This window comes from Hetaerina americana, unplaced genomic scaffold (assembly GCF_022747635.1).
Source record: "Hetaerina americana unplaced genomic scaffold, ioHetAmer1.1.p SCAF_78, whole genome shotgun sequence".
Taxonomy (NCBI): Eukaryota; Metazoa; Arthropoda; class Insecta; order Odonata; family Calopterygidae; genus Hetaerina; species Hetaerina americana.
Genome location: NW_027287405.1, coordinates 1,265,747 through 1,287,343, shown reverse-complemented (window position 1 = coordinate 1,287,343; position 21,597 = coordinate 1,265,747). Strand labels below are relative to the sequence as shown.

Here is a 21,597-nt window from a genome sequence, read left to right as displayed (position 1 = left end):
ACCCTTTTGAACCAAACCCATTTTCAAATGCGTATCAAAAGACGATTATATTTATAAAAAACGCCGAAAAAGCATCGTGAGTTTTATCAAATGCACCCAAGGGTCGACCTAATTTCGTCACCTAAATCCGTACGCGGATCAGGAGTTTCATTTTGCCGTTCGCGGCCGTTCTCCTAAGCCCCGGTGCACGAGAGAGCTCTCATTCCCCTTTGCATTCTCTCGCGAGGCCGTGGGGGACGCGTAGAGGCCGTGAGCTAATTGATCTGAACGCATTGCTCAAGAGTGGGCGGGGTGAGTGGAAGGGAAGGTTTGAATGGCCGGTGCGAAACTCTAGGAACCACCCCCCGTGGACGCGCAAACGCCGGAAAAAAATATAATAATAATGATAACAACCGACTAATCCCCCTGGGGTCCCCTTCTTTCCCTCGCCACCTTCCCTCTCTCTCTCCATCGATCTCATCTCTTAAGCTTCTTAGTGTCACCCGAACTCGATTCCTCCCGCACGACTTTTCTCCCTCTCTCTCCTCTCTGCCCACCCAACCCTCCATGCCACCACCGCCATTATTACTCGTCCTCTCCCTCCTCCTAACTTTTCTTTTTTTCTCTTCTCAGTCTCCTCCTACCCTCTTCGCGTCCGCCTTACCCTTTCGCCCCTCTCCTTCCGGCTAAATTCTTTCCGGTTTTGTTCGATCCATTTTCCTCCCTTGCTCCTCTCGCCTCCTCATCATGCCTCTCCCCCACCCATCCATTCTCTGCCCCCTCCTCGACTTCTCTTCGTGTCCTTATGTCCCCTAAACACTGCTGTCTCGAAACTCGCTGTCTTTCGTCGCGTACATCTTTTCGCAACATCGATGTAGGATCTTATTTTTCTCTCTTCGAGCGACCGGGGTTGTGCATATAATTTCCTTTAGACTTCTTCCTCTCTCTTCCGAACGAGTAGAAAATTACTTTTTTATTGTTCCAGTGGCCGAGGTGTCAGCATTATTTAGTTTTTTTTTAAGATTTCACCGTTTTACAGTCATACATTTTTGCATACGTCCAAGAGTCTGTTCGCCTTCGATTGAAATATTATTTCATTAAAAACTGAAAAATTCTACTGAAGCTGGAAATAATTGGCGCGATGAAAATATTTCAGGGATAAACGCGGAGAAATCCTCAACTAAATTCGCACTCATTTGAGGTTTTATGCATATATTTATAGCTTTTTCACTCTGTTTACTTACAAGCTCTCCATATTCAGTATTTATTCAGTTCCGCAATTCCTTCTCTTGAAAATTCCTCATTCAATTGCATCAGAAGTCTGGAATAATGGATCAAAGGAAAAACGCGGATTCTCGAATTTTTACCATCAAATTTGTACGTAGATTCAGCTGGAATTCGGCGTATACATACTCCGATAAAAGTCTACACAAACTTGAGGTTCGCGAAGAGCATGAGAACCTTTGTTTAGAAAATTTAATTAGGCCTTTTAATAGTTGATTAAGCCTAACCTGATTAGTTCATTATGCATTTTTACGCAAGTCGCTACATTTTGAGGTTCATGCATGAGATAAGTTCACGTGAATAAAAGTTAAATGAATACTATATCACTGCGGAAATTTCCTAAAAAAATGAAGGATTGCCAACATGCATTGTGATAATACCATTACAGCGTATATCAACATGGAGAATCGTCACCTATGAATTAATGTAAAGTAGGTGAATGGTTTTTAAAAATAAAGTTGGATATAAAATCGTTTTGCATCCCCAACCGTCGCGTAAATAAATGGAGTTGTTCACGAAATGACGAGCAACGTTGGCAAAAAGATCTTTTTCAGTGTTGTCATGATTTGATTAACCATCCGTCGCTAATGAGACGGATTAACCGCCTCAAGGATAATGGGAGAATTAATCTGTTTCCAAATGGAAAATCGAAGGGGAAGAACATAATCCCCAGAAATTCCTCGCTAAGCGCCATTTATGCTTTCATATGGTGGGCGTATGTTGAACACGAGGTTTTATTGCATCATCTCACGTGGGAAAGGAGGCAGATGGCGGTTCGTGACGTGTCGCACAACGGGAGAGCGTTACGACGGATTGAGCGTGTGCTACTGGGTGCTATTCTCGGACGATATACCTATTCATTCCTTCCTCCCGCGGCCTTGAGTGATAATCTTTCTCGTACTGATCTCGCCCCCGGTTAAAATTTTGATTCGCAATCCTTAATGCTGGTGGCGTGGGCGAGCAAACACGAGAGAGGCACGCGTGAGTGGATGGACAATGCCATGCCTCGAGTTGGCCAAAAATGAAGTCCTTTGTGTGCCCGTCCTCCTTTCAAAAAATATCCCTTCCTCCTTCGAACCCTCTCGACTCCAACATCTTCGCCCTATCCATTTCTCCTTCAGTGTGCCCCGCAATAAGTACCTGAACCTCCCCCACGTTGCGCCACAGCCCCCTCCCCCAAAGGTTGAAGCAGGAGCGGCGATCGTGAGATACGAGCCCTGACCTCATTTACGGAGACGCCTGGTGAAGCTGTTGTCGGGTAGGTACGTCAACAAGGGTATATCTTTCTTAACTGGAGTTTGACAGAGTCAGGTCAAAGGCCTGAGAATTCAAATACAAAACGGTGGAAAGCTATTGCTCTTTCGAGGAGGTCGAAAGATTCAAAGTCAAAATACGGGTATGGATTGAAAGACGTTGAAGGAGAAATTTGTGGTTTTGGACGAACTTACTGGAAAAGTAACAATACCTACAGACCTATCATTGTTGGGCACGAAAAACAAGTAAGGTTTAAGGTTTTAGATAGAGATTTTATTGCATAAAACTTTTCATAAACAGGAACGAGTGGACGTACAAATGCCGAGGATATACTATCCTGTGGTCCGCAATTTATGCTACGCCAAATATCTTCCACATTTAAATGTAATTCCTATATATCTTTACTATACCAAAGATGCTATGATCATCTCATCCTTGCTACCTCATTTTACACCCTCTTTGTGCTTTTCGTTTCCCAAAGAACTACCCATATCAAAATTAAGTGGATTTGCCGGAAAAGAGTTCAGAAAGATAGGTTTGAAAAACTATCCTTCATTTCAAAATTTTTTTCAAATCCTCGATATTATTCTAACGAAAACCATCTCAACATCTAACAACAGACGAGTTTGGTAAATCGAAATATATCCTGAAAAAAGTCTTTTCGATCATTTGCTGTCACATTGTATTTGAACGTGAAATAAAAAGAGCCCTGAATTCTAAGTGTCGGTCTAGTTGGATTATTTTTTAAAACTATTCCTTCCACTAGTCACGAACTACAATCCCCCGGCGATGCTCTTCCTAATCGTGCCAAACGAATGAAAGCCTCGGAAAGTTTAGCCAGAGGCACACAAACCACCAAATTGGCAAGGCTGACCTTCTTCCTCTCCCTTCACCCTCTCTCACGTCCAAACTCGTCGTCTCTCCTCTTCTACCACAGACTCACCACCGTCCCTCATTCCACCCCCTCGCCCCCGGGCACTCCCATGGCCTCGCCGCCACCCCGAACCCTTTTCTCTCCCCCTTCTACTTCCTTTTCCGAACGCTCTTCACTTTTCTCCTCCATCGTTCCCCCCCCCCCACATCCCTCGCTCGGTCCGTCTCTCTTTCTCTCTCTGCCCTCTCCTCTACCTTTCGCACACTTCTGCTACCCCTCTTATCAAACAAAGACGGGGGCGCCATCCCGCACCCTCCCACACATACCATCCCATCTTCCCGGACGGAACTCCTTCCTCTCGCCCTCTTTTGAGGGCTCTTTCTTCTCGCCCAAGTGGAGAGAGGGTGGTGAGTGGGGAGGGATAGGACGGGAGCTAGACGAGGAGGAGAGACGGGGCGAGGTGGACGTCCCCCTTACCTCCACCCCCTTCCGGTATCTCCCCGCTCAGTACCCCCGTTTCCCCCCTCTCGAGAAACACAGTGGACGGATTCGAAGGCCGTGCCGATGTGAGCGTACGAGAGTGTGTGTGTGTGTCAAGCCTATTTCCCCGCCCCCCCAGACACAACCATCGCCCGCTTCGATCTCGTCTCGTCGCAGACAATTTGTGCGATCACCTTCTCTCCTGTCCAGTGCGCGTCATTCGCCGACGACGATCGGAATGTTTCGGTGTATTTTATTTATTTTTTTAGCAAGATGTTCGTCGTTAGCTCATTCGGAAAGCGTCCTTCGGACATGCTTTCAGCGATCTGTCCAGGGAGGTTGTTCACAAGCGCTCTCGACGAGGAAGATTTTCATCACCCGCCCAATTACAATTTTAGGACGGGTAGAGAGACGACTCTGTTGAAAAATCAACGGTCATCTCAAGTCCTCGGGTCACTCAACCCGATGCCAGTTTATCCGATTAGAATGGCTCCAAAATTAATTTTTTTTCAATTTGCCCAATCGTTTGAGGAAGAAGACGATGTAAATAGAGAATTGGCTACAAAATTATCTTTTATAGTTTGCCGTCATTTTTCCAGCTTTTTCCTTTGCAACTTGGCTTTAGATTGTATCTAGGTTACGAGTTCAAAATAGCTATGGGCTATAAAACCAAGCAGTCTTCTGAATATTTGAGATACTCATTTAGGTTTCCTAATTATTACGGGTCATATGCTGGGAATGTGAGATCATTCATCAAAATCGCGAATGTAGATCTATAGCAAATTTTATGAACCATATATCGAGGAGAGAGAGGTAGAGAGGCGGAGAAAGATTTTTACCCTGCCTATATACACATAAAATAGATGGTTTCAGTAAAAAATTTGAAAGCACTAGTATTGAATAGGTAAAATTTAGTAATATCGCTATGTCACGTAAAATTATACTAACAATAATCCTAGGTTAATAGTAAATTCCTTCATAAACGGTCAACTCAATATTGAAAATAAATCACAAAGGACGACTAGTGGTATGGTTTTTGGAGGATATAAGCACTGACGAACATAAGGTAATGCTCCCACAAGTTGTCTCTTTTTGAGAGCTTCAACTTTATTCAGTGAGTTTCTAAAATAAAAAGCTCGCACGAGCATATTTGATGTCATATTATGAAACTTGAAAACTGCGACGTGAAAGAGTAAATATCTTTTTTTTTAGAGGGAAGGCACATGGGAAATAATTAGTATCCATCGACATACTTCGCCGTTCGCGAAACCTCACCATCGGCTCATAAAATATGTGAGTAATCACCCCTCGTCCAAATAACCAATACTTAGGAAGTTAAAATGCTTAATTAACTTCTCATGATGCAAAATACCGCGAATTATACATGTTTCACTAAAATGACTCCACGATAGTCAAACTTGCATTACATCTATTCACCGAATGAGATCATCTGCTTCAGTCCACGTCTTTCACTTTCAAGAACCTACTGATCGATATCTTACTCATTTGATTAAGCATTTAGAGATTATGAGCAGAATTTTTCAGCCTTGAATGCATAAGTCCGAAAACTAGATAGCTCTTCTGAGTTTTCGCGGAATAAAATTGAAGTGTTCACAGAAAGTATAATTGCAAAATTTCAGCCTTTAACTTTTTATTTTCAAATGCACTTTCAGTGAAACTAATACATTTAAACAGTCGCGTCCTGTTGAATGAATTGACTCAAAATAAACGTGCTTCAAGTTACAATGCTTTTTAAATAAGCTAAATTTGAAGAACGTTTTGCTGATCGATTAGCTACGATAGTTGATAAAATAATTAATTCATTACAGTTCACGAATCATTTTGGCGCAATACTCATTAGCTCCTTGATGAACATTATTGTGCAATGTGTGTGTACAGCAGTAACAAAAATAGCGTGTTAACTTTTACTATTGAATAAAAACAGAAAGAAATTTACTCAGAGAAATAAATTCACACAAAAATATTTGTGCAAAATAAAACTTAACGGAGGTTATTGGAGAAAACTAACTCTGGATGAATTACAAAAAATCTTTTGGTTAACTACAGCATGCAAAATACAGTTAAAATATTAGTAATAAAGTGATCAGTGAAAACACACAAAACAGGTTGGAGTTGAGCAAAAACGGATGCTGGTTAGGGGAACCTGTGGAGAAAAAAATACCAAAAGTGAAGTATCCCAATATTAGACGGCCACCCACAGGGTTAGCACCATATCACCAAAAGAAAAAGCAAGCACATGTTACATAATGATAATAAATACCCAAAGTTTTCGAACAGTGAACGTCAATGGAGATTAGTTGATCACCTCTTGTAAGGATTTGAAGGCTGTTCGAAAACTTTGGCGTCAACGGCGGTCGTGCCGCGTCTCGAGCACAAAGGGTTAAATTGTGTCATTACACAAATGGAAAGAGGGAAAACAAGTATGTGTGTGAGACAAAGACAGGTCTAACACGTGTCATAGACGAGCGTCAACTCAGCTCGTGTGCAATTTATGGTAATGTTAATGAACGCAAACATAGGGGCCCGCTTTTTTTCAATATGTGCGCGGTAAGCGAGAGCAAAACTGGAATTCCATGAAAAAAATCCGTATTCCAATGTTTGTGATACAGTTTGCCAGTGGCATAAAAGCTTTTGAGGGAGCGGGGGTTAGTTACATGTAACTTCGACGAACAGCCTCCAAACCCTGCGTATTTGCATTTTGTTGCCTTTCCTTTATTTTATTTCATTTTTTTAAAATTTTGAAGTGACGTCGTGACGAAAGGAATAGAGCACGCTGAAAAGTGAAATTTCTTCAACTTTCACTTTACCGGATAACCCGGAGGAGGAGAAGACGAACTTTTGAGACGCGCTCAAAAATGTGTCCATTATTCGGGTGAAGAAAGACAAAGAGGGATGGATCTTTACAAATCAAGAGGTGGGGGCAAGGGAGTTGTTTTTGAATTGTCACCCAAAAGTCCACTGTTCGTAAACCCGTTATGTAAGTAGGATAGAAAAAAAATAAAACAACAACTCAGTATATTTTTTCGAGTTAAAATTGGCATTAAGCTTAGACTGGAGAGGAGTGGATGTTGAAGGTTATGACAAGGATTTTGAAGGTATGTTAGAGATGCAGGACCTATGCAACAATCTGAGGAACCAAACCCACCGCGGATACTCAGGACGTTAATTTCCGGCGGAATTGCTATTCAACGAGGTTATTCATGGCGCGACTGAGGAATTAGATGGACTTCATTTCTGAGTCGAGTTTCAGGAGGCACGTGCACTTTTACAGACTGCAACGGTGAAAGTATTATCAAGTTATTCTGAATTAACTCATCTGTGAGGTCAAATACCTAACATTAGCCGCGGTGTTTTATGAATACAAAAAGAAAACTCATCATGTCAACAATTTTTAAAGAATTTAGTTTTAACTCGAAAATGCAAATAATGTAAACAAACTAAAAACCTCACAGATAACTATAATACACTTAGCCAATTCAATCTTATTAGAAAATTTATATTAGTTTATAGTTTTTATGAAAAAGGACAATTTAAATGTCGAAAAAAATCAGGTGCAAACAATCCACACATGAAATAGCCGATATGGCTCTAATATTTCAAGCTGCCATGGGAACGAATATTTTTTTAGAAGGAGGTCTTTAAAATTTCTATATTTCATAGGGATTTTTTGCATAGTATTGATAAAAATCTAGTACAGCCAAATTATTTATCAAAAATTGGAAGAAAAAAAGGTAGTATGCATGCCCAGGAGCCAAGAATTTTGTAACTATCGAAAAATAATGCAATTACTTATGTATTTTATTTCCTTACAAAATAAAAAAACGCAGTAAAATATAAATATTTGAAGTTATGTTAACATTAGCGGAATTTCATCACTTAAGAATCATATTATCCCGGGGAAGAAGAGGGGGAAGATATAAAAATTAAATGCAATGATTCAAAATTTTTACGTGAAAAATTTGGATTATCGTTGACATTGTGACAAAAAATATTTACTACGACGGTGGAGAAGGGAAACGGGGAAAAGATTTCCGCAGCAAAAGAAAATCCTAGCCGACGATCGATTCGCGATCGGCTGCGATGGAATTTTGGAAATATGGCACATCAAGTGCAAAACCGCTGATTCGGAAACGGAGCACCACCTGGGGATAAACCGAGCCAGGAAATTGGAGCGTTAAAATTACAAGCGGCGGTTGCTTTCCGGTCGGCTTGAAATTGCGATTGTTGCGATACGGGTCCAAGCTGGATAGAGTTGTCGTGGAGAGGAAGGGTGGAGGAGAGAATGGGATAGAATAAGGGAGTGCGTTTAGCCAGCGATTGAGGGAAATAACATAAGGAATCTACGGAGCAAAATAATAAGGGATAAGTTAAAATAATGGCGTGAAAAGAATTTCAATGCAATTTTTAGGAGGGAGATAAAATAACGTTGATGGGGAAATCAAAGAAAAGGAAAGATAAATGTTAAAAGAGGGATGGTTGGCTGGCATATAAAATTGCCATTGAGTACAGGAAATCCGAGATCGCCCATCAGAACTGATCTCAAATAGTCGGTTCCGATAACGAGAAGCCGATAGTGGTTTGATTTACATTCGGTAACAGCTATAATGAAATAAATATTCGCTGGGTTCAACTTCATCATGATACTGTGAAAATAATAACTCTGTCAAAGATATTTTTGGATAAAGCCTTCTGTTTGTGTGCATGACTGTAATATTTATGTTACTAAATATTCGAGACTCATTTATTTTCAAATGCGGAGACTTACTAGTCATTCATCACAGTCATGTAAGGGAAAATTCTGGTGGGCTATGACAAAATAAGGGAAAATTATACTTTGATCTGGTGGGATAGTATTAAAGATGTTTAAAAAACATTAACATTTGACAAAACGCTATTTATAACTTTCCCACGGTACATGAGTCAATAGAAACATAAGTTATTTGGTGTGAGTTTTTCGAGAGAGTGCAAAAGTGTTCAAACTTGCGTTTTAAATTTTAGTGACACGGATCCAAGTGAGAAAAAAAATAAAACTGAGCCATTATGAAATTAACTGGGATTTCGTCTCACGGGATTTCCCAAGGAGAGACTTTCACGCCGATTTTGGGCATTATTGAAATGGTGACGGCGCTGACATCTGAGATGCCTTCGAGGAAGGGGACCTTGGAAATTATTTCACGCTTGCTTCATCTCAAGCTTTTGAAGTCGTAGCATGAATAAACTTTACAAGTCAGTTTTGTAGAATGAAATTTTTGACGTTTTCCAGAGAATTTATTTTTCATTTCGGTGCTTCTTTGTCGCACAAGGAGGTTTGACGGACGGCGATATCCCCTTTCGAGGATTTCCTGAACTCAATGCGGCCGTGGATATCTCGTTACTCATTTTTGGCGAAGGGAATCAGCGGGAGGAAGTGGAGCTATGAGAAGGAAGTGAGATAAGGGGGAGTGAGAGCTACAGCGAGGACCGGAGGGGGATGGGAAGAGGAAGGGTGGAAAGGACGGAAGAGAACGTACAGAAATGCATTTCCAAAGGAGTACTGACCCGCGATTCGAAGAGAATTGTAGGAGACGGGACTTTAAGCCGCGCCTTGGCAGAGCTTGGGGGTTGCCCGCCGAAGTTGCAGTGGCGGTAGTGGTGTTCGCTGGTTCGGTCGACGAAGAGTTGGCGGAGAGGTAAGAGGAGAGGTTCCCATGGTGTGGCGGTGAGAGGGGGGTGGGCGGAGCGGTCGTGGTGTACGGGAGGATCAAGGTGGAGAAAGCCTTGCGATACCTCCCGCTTTCGGAAGGAAGGGGTCAAGGAGGGTTAACGTTAATAAAGGGGAAGGGATGGAGGGGGACGGGAGACGGTTTCAGGGTGTCGTGGGAGAAGCAAATGGGGAGATGGGTCGGAGATGAAAGAGAAAGAGAAATTTAACGTTCATGAGCGGCACAAAAATGACGAAGAACGGGAGAGAGAGACAGAGAGAGAGAGAGAGAAAGAGAGAGAGGTGGGGAGACAAGAGTTGGATCCGCAGTCTGTCCCAACCTTTGAGAGGCATTGTTAACGTAATGGGATCTCATCTGTTGGTGCCTTTCGGGCCCGACTGCACTTCTCTGGTGCACGCACAAGAACGATTTCCGTGAAAAGCCATCATTTGGAGCAAAAAAGGACGGCGAGGCAAAGGATAACAATCCCCGCCACAAGACTCCCGAGGTGCCTCGAGAAGGTTGGAATTGGCTGCAGACGACTCCAATTCAAATGCTATCCCTTTAATTGGACAAGATATTAGTATTTTTTTTAGTTATGTGAGTTTTTGGTAAATTCTCATGTTAACATCCAAGCATCTCTTCAAAAGTAAAGATGCTCTTAAACCAGTTTTGTTAGTATTTCTTGCAAGGAGGAGTTTAAATTGGCACCTTGGTGACCTAGGATTATAAAAACAGAAGGTACTTGGTGAAGTTGATGATAGGAAATGAAGACAAGGTCCAACCTAGAAATTGGAAAAAGATTATACAGAAGGAACCAGTTACTCGTATTAATTATTTATTGAGATAAACCATATGCATTCGGTGCGACTCGCTTTCGGTACCTTATACAAATTATGGTCACTCATGTTATAGAATAAACGATTCTTATAATGCTAAAGTAAGACTTACAAATGTGTTTCAAATCGTGTGTGGCACTCATTTTTGAACGACTAAAAACGAGATACAGAGTAATGAGAAACGACGACAAAGATATAACCAGGAATGATCCTAGGATCAGCATTTTCGAATAGAGAGGAAACACAAAGCGTAACAGAAATCGCATTGTAGTAAACTAAGCATGAGTTGAAAAAACCTCTTGACGTCTCAATTGTTTTATAACCACTGAATAAAACTACGGGGGGGGGGAAGAAATCGCCCAGTCCCGCATTTGACGACTCCCCGACCTGGGAAGGCCTTAACGGCTCAATGATTCAAGTGCTCGGAAACAGCTAGAACGCTCGACGACAGACGTCGAAACCATTTAGTCCCCTCCTTCCCCCCCTCCATATACGATCCGCTACCGTTGACGGCGCATTGGAAAACGTTAAAACACTGTCAACTCTTGAGATTCTCCACTGGGCCGTGACGTCCTGTCATGCGGTTGGAATTTTCGGGAGGGGAGAAGAAGAAAGAGAGAGAATGAGAGAGAAAAGAGACGAGGAAAGTGACGAGTGGAGTGGACCTACATTTTCCGATCGCGGGGAGGACGAGGGGAAAAAATAACAGCCACACCGTCGGGTCAAAGCTGCGGAAGTCTACCAGGAGGACGGACGCATGGCGAAGGTCATAAAAAAATACTCTACGCTCCTAAAAACTGCGACTATTGAGGAAGAGAACGGTCAGTCAGTCGCACTGGTCGTTCCACAGTCCCTTTTTATTCTACTCCCCAGCATTGCCGGTAGAGCGCATCCCTGGCTGATGCAAAGAGACGAGAGTGCACGGAACAATTACGACGCAGAGGTTCTCGCGAGGCCCCTGCGTCACGTGCAATCGTTAACGTGGCTTCGGAGAGTTCAGAGAGTTACCTCTCTCTGGCCCTGACTCTCCTCTCCGCCCTCCCTCTCCCGCGGCCAGTCGAGCTACGATCGAAAGGCAAACCGTCCCGAAAGGCATTTTCCGGGACTGTGCTTTAATTTTCGAGGTCACGGGTCACGCACTGCAAAAAGGGGAGCGGTAGCATTCTTGATAGGAGAGCTGAAAAGTACAGATAAAAATCTGCCATTTAATATTAGATTTTTTTGCGGGTACGCGGATGCTGGAAATTTTTCCGGCGAGAACGGGAAAAAATCGTTAGCTGATGAGTCATTGATGAGGATATGCGTGGATATTGACGTTGTCATATTGGCAATTCTTAGTGATTGGAACCAATTCTCAGTCACGATATATATTTGAATGAGCTTTAAATCTCTGATTTTAAATTGCCTCTCTTTCGCACAAATTTCAAGGTACAAAATAATACATGTACATTTTTTAGGTAATGGTGATTTTAATAATTACTACGTTTATGTTTTAAATTCTAATGCCCAAAAATAGTCAACTGATGTAATTCCAGAAATATTATAGCAACAGAAATCTATTATAGAACCAATCGCTTTAAGTCAATAATTATTAAATGCAATATCCAAACTCAAGTCCAGTGCCGCTTGCAGAAATTCAACTTTTTCCCGAAAGAGTGCTTTATATGATGATTCTGCTTACCATATTCTGTTCCCAAGCAAACCTTATGAAAAAGATGAAACACCAACCTTACATAATCCAGGGTGAATTCATTTTATCCAGCATTCACCAAAAGTGTGATCTCGTACAAAATCATTGCGGGAGTAATACTAAAGAAATAGGCAGACATTGACTCGAAAACAAACAGAAATGAATATGTTACTCGAAGATGTGTAAGACTGGCCGCGGCATTATAAAAATAGTATTTCATGAGTAAAATAGGTCGCTGCATGTGTCTGCGTATTAATTTCAAAGAGTGGTACGTGCATATATGTTAAAAAATGCAATATATATTTTTTTCTCCAAAAGCTGAAAAAAATTAATAAGACATTTTTTTTGCATAAATATGTATTCATTTATAAAAATTCAGATTTATTTAATTTTAATAAACTTTTTGAGCCCTTAAAAATTAAATAAGTATATATTTTGAAGATATAATTAAATCAAAATTTTAAAATGGAGTCAGTTGATTTGTCAGACTTTTTGATTTAGTTCACGGTTTAGTGATGAACAATCTTCAGGATAAGGGCATTAATAATATTATATCCTAATTGAAATTCCGTAAACAACTCTGTAAGGAACATTATATTGCGTACTTTACTTAGGTAATTATAAAGGGCATTAACAATTCGATAAATGGTTATGATTCCACTTCATAGAATCGAACGAAATGCGGCTTAGCAACGAATTTCATGAGGCACCCTTCATAAAGCACAATCCTGAAAATATAAGAGGACTTAGCCCTCGGTATGGAAACCACCTCCATAAATTTTACGACGGCACATTACGGTTTAAATATGAAGACCTGTGTCTCGCCCGTTTCCATGATAACGAGCGTTTTCATGCACTCTTCAATTCGGTTCGAACAGGAGAGCCAGGCAGAGAGGGTGAAAACTGCAGCTTTAATTAGATATGGTGGCGATGGAAATCATCCAGCTAAAATACATGGATTTGTTATTCTCGCATGAAGTAGCAAGAGCTTTACCGCCCATTGTATCCATATTAATCTGTGATTCACTTCTGGATTTGGCATCAACTTCTAAAAAAAAAATACTTCCTCTCTCGACTTGCACAACTCAGTGGAGCTTTAAAATTCACTGAATGGAAAAATTCCAGCCGAAGAGATTTGAAGGAAGAAAATAATGTGATGTAAAGGTTTTTGTTTTCTCTGGGTATGCTTTAATCGCGTCTATATTGAAAATAAAGAGATGTAGTGGTGTGTTTTAAAGTAAATAGACTAATACTTACTCAATGAAATCAGTAACGAGTCATATTGACGATACTCTTAAATCTATTTTGTTATTTTGTTTGCAATTTGTTTTTTCCGAAATTAAAGAGTTAAATAACATGAAATATACAATAATTTAGATAAATTTAATAAAAAAATAGTGATATTTCCATGGAATCTGTAGATTTCCGTCATATGATGTGTTTCTGACTTTAAAATTGTAGCTACGCCTATGGTACTTGAGTACACGGTGCTTGCATACTAGTTATATATATATATATATATATATATATATATATATATATATATATATATATATTAAAAATGCAGTCGTCCTTGAAGACCTCTTGAAGCATCTGCAATGTTTCGGTTGCATTCTTTCCAAGCTGCACGCAAAAACTCGATGGCGTACCGCTGTTCAAGCGAATGCTTCATCGCGTCGTATTACTAAGTCGAAAATCACTCTTCACCCAGAGGCACGTCTTTCCACTCAGACTGATTCGAGTAAACTAGCAAGTAAATAGGCTGTGTTGGAAGGGCAGGTCCCTCACCACATTTCTTGACCGGTTTTACCTCGCTGTCATGGATAGTCGCGTCACAATAAAACCATGCGCATTAGTTTCATAATGGACCATGAATACTGTCGGATGTTTTTAATACCCTCCCACTGCCTTTAATATCACGTTTCAGAATTTGGTTTCTCCTGATTTGCTTTCAATCACCTACTTTTCAACATCTATTTCTCCTTTTGCTCTCAGATATTTCAGAAAATTTCGTTAATGGTTAAAATGTCATGTATGCTGTCCGAGACAAATAATTATTGAAATGTAATGCAATAATTGACTTTGTAATTCCACACACTTTATTTAAAAACACACGACCCAGGTTTCGACGTTGAACGTCATCATCAGGTGGTCCTCATAGAAGCACGCTGGCTATATATACCTTCTGATCATAGGAGGGGGGGGTTGGTCAGAGAGGGAGGTCGGAGGGGTAAAAAGGTTACAATGTAGCTGGGAAGAAAAGAGAATTACATTTTTGATTTAGAAGAGTGGTAGGTCTAGGAGTGGGGAGTGGGAGGGATACAAAATTTCGTTGGCAAGATCATCTTTCCAACGGACACATTTCAAAATTTCTAACTGCTCCAAAGCATCGAGCCTTTGACCTTTTTCTTCAAAATGAATAATTTTTGTCACAAAGTCACTTTTGTAATCACTTTCGATGAGGTGTTTTGCAAAGAGGGATGTTATGTTCTTATTTTTTACACATGTTTGGTGTTCTTTAATCCTTTCTTTAAATTTCCGTCCTGTTTGTCCAATATACTTTGTGCTACAATCCGAGCACTTTAACTCATACACTCCACTCCTCTCGTTTTCGGGGACTTTGTCTTTAGTGTGAGAGATCAGGTTCTTAAGGCATGAACGACTGTAAAAGGCACATTTAATTTTTTCTTTAGGTAAACTTTTAATTACTTTTTGAGAAATAGTCCCAAGATATAGTATTCTCCGCCATTTGGCAGTGGGATCTTTTACATGTTCGGGGTTGTAAATGTGGCTTAAGGCTATTTTTGTAAGTTTATTCCGGTAAAGTTTATTTATTAGATCTTCTGAATACCCATTGTTTACTGCTAACGTTTTAATTACATTAAGTTCCTTATTTACATTGAATTTTGACATAGGGATAGCGGTCAAACGGTGGATCATTGCATGAAATGCCGAAAGCTTATTTAAGGTTTTAAATAAAGTGTGTGGAATTACAAAGTCAATTATTTCATTACATTTCAATATGTTATGCAAATTCCACAAAGTTACGCCTGAGACAACAAACAAATAATTATGTTTGGGAAATCTATGATATCAAGGTATGGGCGATCACATAATTCATTCAACCCGTTTAACACACGCACTTACATCAATTAAACATGAATTATTTAATTATGACTCTCATCAATAAAGATATCTCAGGGCAACAGTGTATAACCAGAAATTTTTGTTTGAAAATATTATCCATTGTGTATGCTATCCTTTTTGAAAAATGAAAAGTTAGAGCCTGCTGTGCCCATGTCTTGTTACATTTGGTACATCAAGAGAAGCAGTCATTTCTGATTGTTACCTGATGCCTTGCGATGTACCAAATGGCTGCTTTGATAATTATCAGGATTACGGAGATTAACTTCGTGCGTTACTTGGCTAGACGGAGAGTTGCGTAGCAAGTAGAGTAAATGAATTATTGTCTAACAAGTGCCACGACGTTCTGCTACTGCTATGTGCTGTGGAGATTACTTGTGACATTTGGTACATCAGGGGAAACCGTTGTTCATGGCCGTTTCCCTAAGGTCTTGCAATCTACCAAACTGCTCTTGTCGAGGTAGTCTTAATAGCTTGAAGTACTCTCAACTAGCTTTTACCATGTTCATTATTCTTCAAGAAAATTACATTCTACTAGCGAGGAAATATTTGACGTGATTTTTATTTCGATTGTATGTATGCAGTTTGGTTGGCTTAAAGAAAAAATATGTGATTAAACTATTAAATATAAATTAAAATGTATCTTCAATACATTTTTACACAATTAGTAAATTATTTTAAGAATGTTGAGCGCAGTTTTTATTTGTGAAGGAGTACAATATTTTATGGTTTTTTTATGATGCTGCAGTAGGCTGTCATTGGGAGGTCAGCAATGAAATCCATAATAATGTTTTAAACCGTTTTGTATTGAGATTACCAGCAGCCCGAACTTCATGTACTTATTAAAACAAATTCTTTTCCAAAATAAGATGATAAGTACCATTAATGCTCTTTCTCAAATTATTATTTTGAAATATCTGTGCAAATTAACTCTTTCTCAAAAATGTTATTTATTCTATTTGGTTACATTTTGACGTTTTCAATGCAAATTTATTTGCTGGTCTAGCGTATACAGCTGCATTAAAATTGTTACGTTCAATAGGAGATTACATTAAAAGAACAATACCATTGCAAATAAAAGGCTGTTTCTACGAAAATCTAAACTTGTAGACGTGAAGTGTGGGAAATACCCTTTCAGGATATTAATCATATGTATGTTACTGGTATGTCTGGCTTTATCTTCAATCTGGCCGTTTGACTGCGGTTAAAAATGATTATTACTGTGACTCCCTCTTCTAATTAGGCTATTATTAGTATTCCAACTGTAATACTTACCCCGATTATCTTAGTAGAATTTCTCCTAATATTTTGTACAGAAACACTTAGAAAAATTGATGAATCCCAGATTTTCATTGGGGGCATTAGTCATATTGTCTAATTTTCAACGAGAAATTTCTCACTCAGAAACACTAATGGTAATCATTAATTACCTATACCTGCTCATGGCAAAGGGTATGAAAAGTCTTTAAATAAATCTCGTGTGCTTTATGCATGCGCGCATCTTACAAGTCAACACAGGAAGCATAAAATACCTGTGTGGGCACATTCAGGAAGGGCAAATGTGCTTTGAGTAGCCTGTAGTATTTTTACACGGTGGACCGTAACAACTCCTCGAGTAGACTGAGGGACATTTTTTTCATACCTCTGCAGAAATGAAGTAATTTACCTTAAAATGATTTTTTTTACCATAGTTGAATTTAATGTCAAAGTGAAGTGTGCTGATCTATTTTCTATATGGGCCAAATTATGAAATGATCTACTTTGCCTTTTACATTCAACCGAAGAAAATGTCTATATGCCAGCGCAGCATGATGGATTCTTGGGCTAGCAACTATCATCGTCGGTCATAAATGAAGTATTTACTAAATTTCATGATGGATATAAAATATGCCTATGAGTTCAGTGTTGCTGTCACTCATACCAGATATCTGCATGTGTGTGGTTGATTGTCGAGAAATCTAAAACGTTATGGCCGCTGATTGGTTAGGTCACTTGTTGACACATTGCGAGATCAGCATGGGTTCAGCGTCCCCCACAGGATTCGCAGTTAATGAATGTGATATTGACAATAAAGTAAATATAGTTATGACGAGATTGGCATTTCACCAACATTTTCAGGCCTTTCTAACTATTGTGGCTGAAAGCAGATTTGTTTTGCTACCTCGGTTGTGAACGATTCCGAACTGGAATTCAATGGAATTTAGAAAGGGTAAATGTGATTTTGTCACATACTTTTCCTGTTACTTTTCTTTGTCAAACGCAAAACAGTTTTGATTTCGTTCCTTTCAAAGTTTACTTCATAACATACACAACATGATATTTTTTTCGACATCAATGATAACGCCTACCAATGTCAATTACATACCGGTACGTATTGGGAAACATTTATGATCTCTAACATTTCATCTACGTCTCTCTACATATAAAAAATCTGTATATTCCATAGAGCTTCGAAAATGTGATCCTACTTCAGCCTATGTTTTACCAAGTTTATTAAAATCTACGGTATTATAAAGGTATGACAGCAAACGAAAGTAGATTCCAAAATAATTTAGTAAGTGAACTGTGGTGAATCTGTAGCATTTGTTGAGTAAACCTACATAACGTAAACGCAAACAAAATATTTTCTGCAATTTCCCCAATTCAAGCCTTAAACATCTGCTGTTGTATGCTGCGTACTTACATGATAGATGTCGTTTGTATCCTCCCGAAGTCGTTCATTCTAAAGAAATTAATAAAGTAAATGAATTGTCTAATATTATGACCAGGAGAGTACTCGTACTTTGAAGTGATTAGCATGAAATTATGTGAGTGCAAATGCATAGATGAAGGAAATTGCTCGAGAAGCGATTACCCGTGAAAGCGGATGACTGGAGTGACTGGCCGTGCCTGTTGCGGACCCCGTAGCGCGATACTCACGGTAGCTCGTCCCGTGCGATTCCTGAAGCCGACGGGTACGGACGCAATCCACCAGATGCTAAAAAAGTGTCTAAAACATGTGAGTAAAGCCTGATAGTTCTGTTTTCCTTGAGCGTTTGATTTTCCGCTGGAAGCCTAGTGACTCGGATAATTATGTTCGGTTGGTAAATTACTGGCAATCGAGGACAAGAGGCTTAGATTGCGACGTCTTACGCGATCTCATTCGTAGAAGACTCTTCGTAGAACCATCGTTTACTCCATTAATAATAATCCATCAGCTCAATTTATGTCCAGGCATATATATGAGTATTGCTTTGTTTTTTAAATTGAAAGTGCTTTCAATTCATTCTATTTTGTAACTGGATAACACTACGGGTTGTTCTTACGACGGGTTGCTTTTTATTCTGCCTGCCATACATGTACGAAGATACCTCATAATATTCCTGGGGTTTTTGTAATAAAACCAGATAATAAGTTGGCAAGTGCGCATGTACCACTAATAAATTTTCGTTCAAAGCGTATTTCATTCGGATTTTGTAAGATCAGGAAATATGCGAGGGTTAATTAGAATATTAATGTCCTATAATTCGTTGTCTCAGGCGTGACTTCATGGAATCGACTTAACATAATGAAAGGAGAAACTTTGTAATTCCACATAGATTTATTCGACGGACGACCTAGGTTTCGACGTGGCACGTCATCATCACCTGATGATGACGTGCCACGTCGAAACCTAGGTCGTCCGTCGAATAAATCTATGTGGAATTACAAAGTTTCTCCTTTCATTATATTAATGTCCTACAGTTATATGTAAAAAATCTGTAAGCTCTTTTGCATGCTTTTCTACTACATACATTACTACTAATAGGTAAGGTATAGGTCAAAAGTGTATAGGTCAAAAAATAGCAGGCTTTTAAGGAAGTCTAATATCGTTTCTTACAAACTGGTTTTTATTTTATCATCAACAGAAAAAAAATAAATCGAACGGATTACGAAGAAAGCTAGACAATTTTGGGATTGCAATTGCAGTACTAACAAAATTTAATGTGTGCGGACGAAGTACAGATAAAGAGCATATTACTTTACTGATTAGAGGTTCGATTTCCGGGCACGCCTGTTTGGGCACCTTCCGCTCCATCCAAGCTTTGTGATTTTTCGGGTATCAGATTTTCCTAGGAAACCATAACCGGCACAGGGAAAGGACTCCCCTACCCTGATGCGTGAATTTCACTCGCCGTCGTGCTCTGTATTGGGTAAACTCTACCGTCACCTACCAATCCGAACTTCGGGTTGATTACTGCATGCACATATATGCATATAACTAATCGTTTTTTAGAATTTCCTTTGCTGTTCTGATGCTCGCAAAAGATCATTTTATACTCGATGACAACGGGGTCTGAAAAGTAGTAACAGTTATATAAATGTTAATTTAGAATTCTGACAAAAATATTCCCCTGAGGATGAATTCCTATATTCCTATTTTTGTCTCCCCTTAGATTTTCCCCGTATCTCATCCTAAGGTGTTATTCAGCAGTGGGTGTAACCGACGTTTACTGAAGACACGTAGCGTGGAGGTAAAGCCAAAACCTTGGCAGCTTCATACGTAAAGGCACTCCCCAAGACACTCATGCCAATTTCCGCCGCAGCCGGACTAGGGACAAAAAAAGCACGAACTCACGCGCAACCTCGCACACTTGGCAATCAATGTTTTCCCGCGCTACGCGTAAGGGTGGCAAACATAATCTCCACGGGTGCATTTGTTTCAATTTACCTCACCGCATGAGAAAAAAAAACTCCCGAGCGCTTTGCTGCGATCGATACATGCCTACCTATGTACATACATTGCGTATGTGCACCTATTGTTTATTTCCTTTTATTTGCTCCGGATTCCCTCGCCTCCCCATCCACAGCAAGTGGCTACGTGTTCCCCGGAGAGGGCGCGGTAAATTTCCCGACGGGCTCCGCAGGAACGAAGTGGGCGGCGCCGAGGAGGAAGGGTGGGAGTCTCCGAGGATTTCGGCGGGAAGGGAAGGAAAAGATAGGGGAGTGGATGGTTCTGAGGAGTCGACGCGGGTGGAAAAAACCCCAGGGATGTCTGGGGAGGCGTGGGGATGTAGGGGAGTAGGACGGACAGACTGAGAGAGTAAGCATTCCATGAGGGGGTGGCAACGGGGCAGTCTCTACCGAGTTATGGGCCATTATGCGAAGGGAGGCTGGAGGAGAAAGGGAGACGTTGGAGCCATCGGCGGGGAACCTAGGATATGAAAAATAGAGTGGACAATATTTATACCTCCTTTCGCCCTCTCGGGCACAATTTATGAATACTAACCGCTGAGAAACGGGGCGAATATAAATTATCTTATCCGCATACTTGGGAATATAAACTGTGGAAGGGAATCGTGGGGGGCGGAATCCTGGTAAATGACTTTGAAATCGAGTTCGCTGGGAGTCTCTCAATTTTTCTTCCTGTGTAACGCGGAATATGTAAACAGATACGACTCCCCTCACCCATGGCTGCCGCGATTTTTGCTCCAGCATAATCCCTCCATTGCTAATACGTGGGCATTGCCATATTGCTATTTTGCCATTGCATGCTCGCTATCACAATGCGATGATGTTGAATTTAAGGATATTAATAATTATCTATATTTTCATCAAAATTTGAGAACTTTGAGATGTGTTTTAACAAAGTTTTGTTGACTGATATAATAAAATCTGTATGACATCAAAAGTGAAAAATGGTTAATGATAGGCTTGACAATATTTTATGCAATAAATGCTAGATGGCACGTATTAAGGGAAAAATTAATTAAAATTAGACGTTACCTCTGGTAGAAAAGCGGTTTATTGAATTAGGGAGGAGAGAGATGACTCACTAACGTGACATCAAAGATTTCTCTGAAGCTGTTAAGGGTTGATTGATATGATGGAGCAAGTTCCTCCGAGAAAGGGGGAGGGGATCTATTTACTCATTGCTCGAAGTTGTGCATTTGATGACGTGACAGACTCAGGTCTCAGATCTTTCCTCATATGCTTCCCAATGTTTATGTCAAAAGATCGAAATGATATTGTATCGTTGTTGAACAATGCTAGCCTTAAACTGAAGTGAATAGAAATTGAGTGTGTCATTAAGGATACATGTAAATCATTTGGCTTTCGTCATCAATAAGACGGAAGGGAACATGTAGATCACTGATGCTTCTCGATAATTAAAAATAAATCATTACTCCAATATCTTCCTTTACGCTATACGTATCCGTGGAAAAGTGAGCTGCAACTGGAACTATCTCTATGTAATGATTGTTAGGTTTACTTTAAAATATTATTATATTAGAGCGATTTGGAAATTAACGCGTCAATTTTGCGGCATTCACATACACAAATAACTGTTAAAGAAGCTTTCAAAGCATTCCATCGGTTTTACATTCACTA

At 40.0% G+C, this 21,597-nt stretch overlaps 1 protein-coding gene across 1 annotated transcript in view; it reads right to left on the bottom strand.

Annotated features, from left to right (window-relative positions):
* LOC139697493 (uncharacterized) overlaps positions 1 to 21,597 on the bottom strand; it is a 678,343-nt gene that overhangs the window by 44,498 nt on the left and 612,248 nt on the right. The window contains exon 8 of the mRNA XM_071596219.1: positions 9,431 to 9,664. Within this exon, the coding sequence (XP_071452320.1) occupies positions 9,431 to 9,664 (234 nt within the window). The remainder of the gene's footprint in view (positions 1 to 9,430; positions 9,665 to 21,597) is intronic.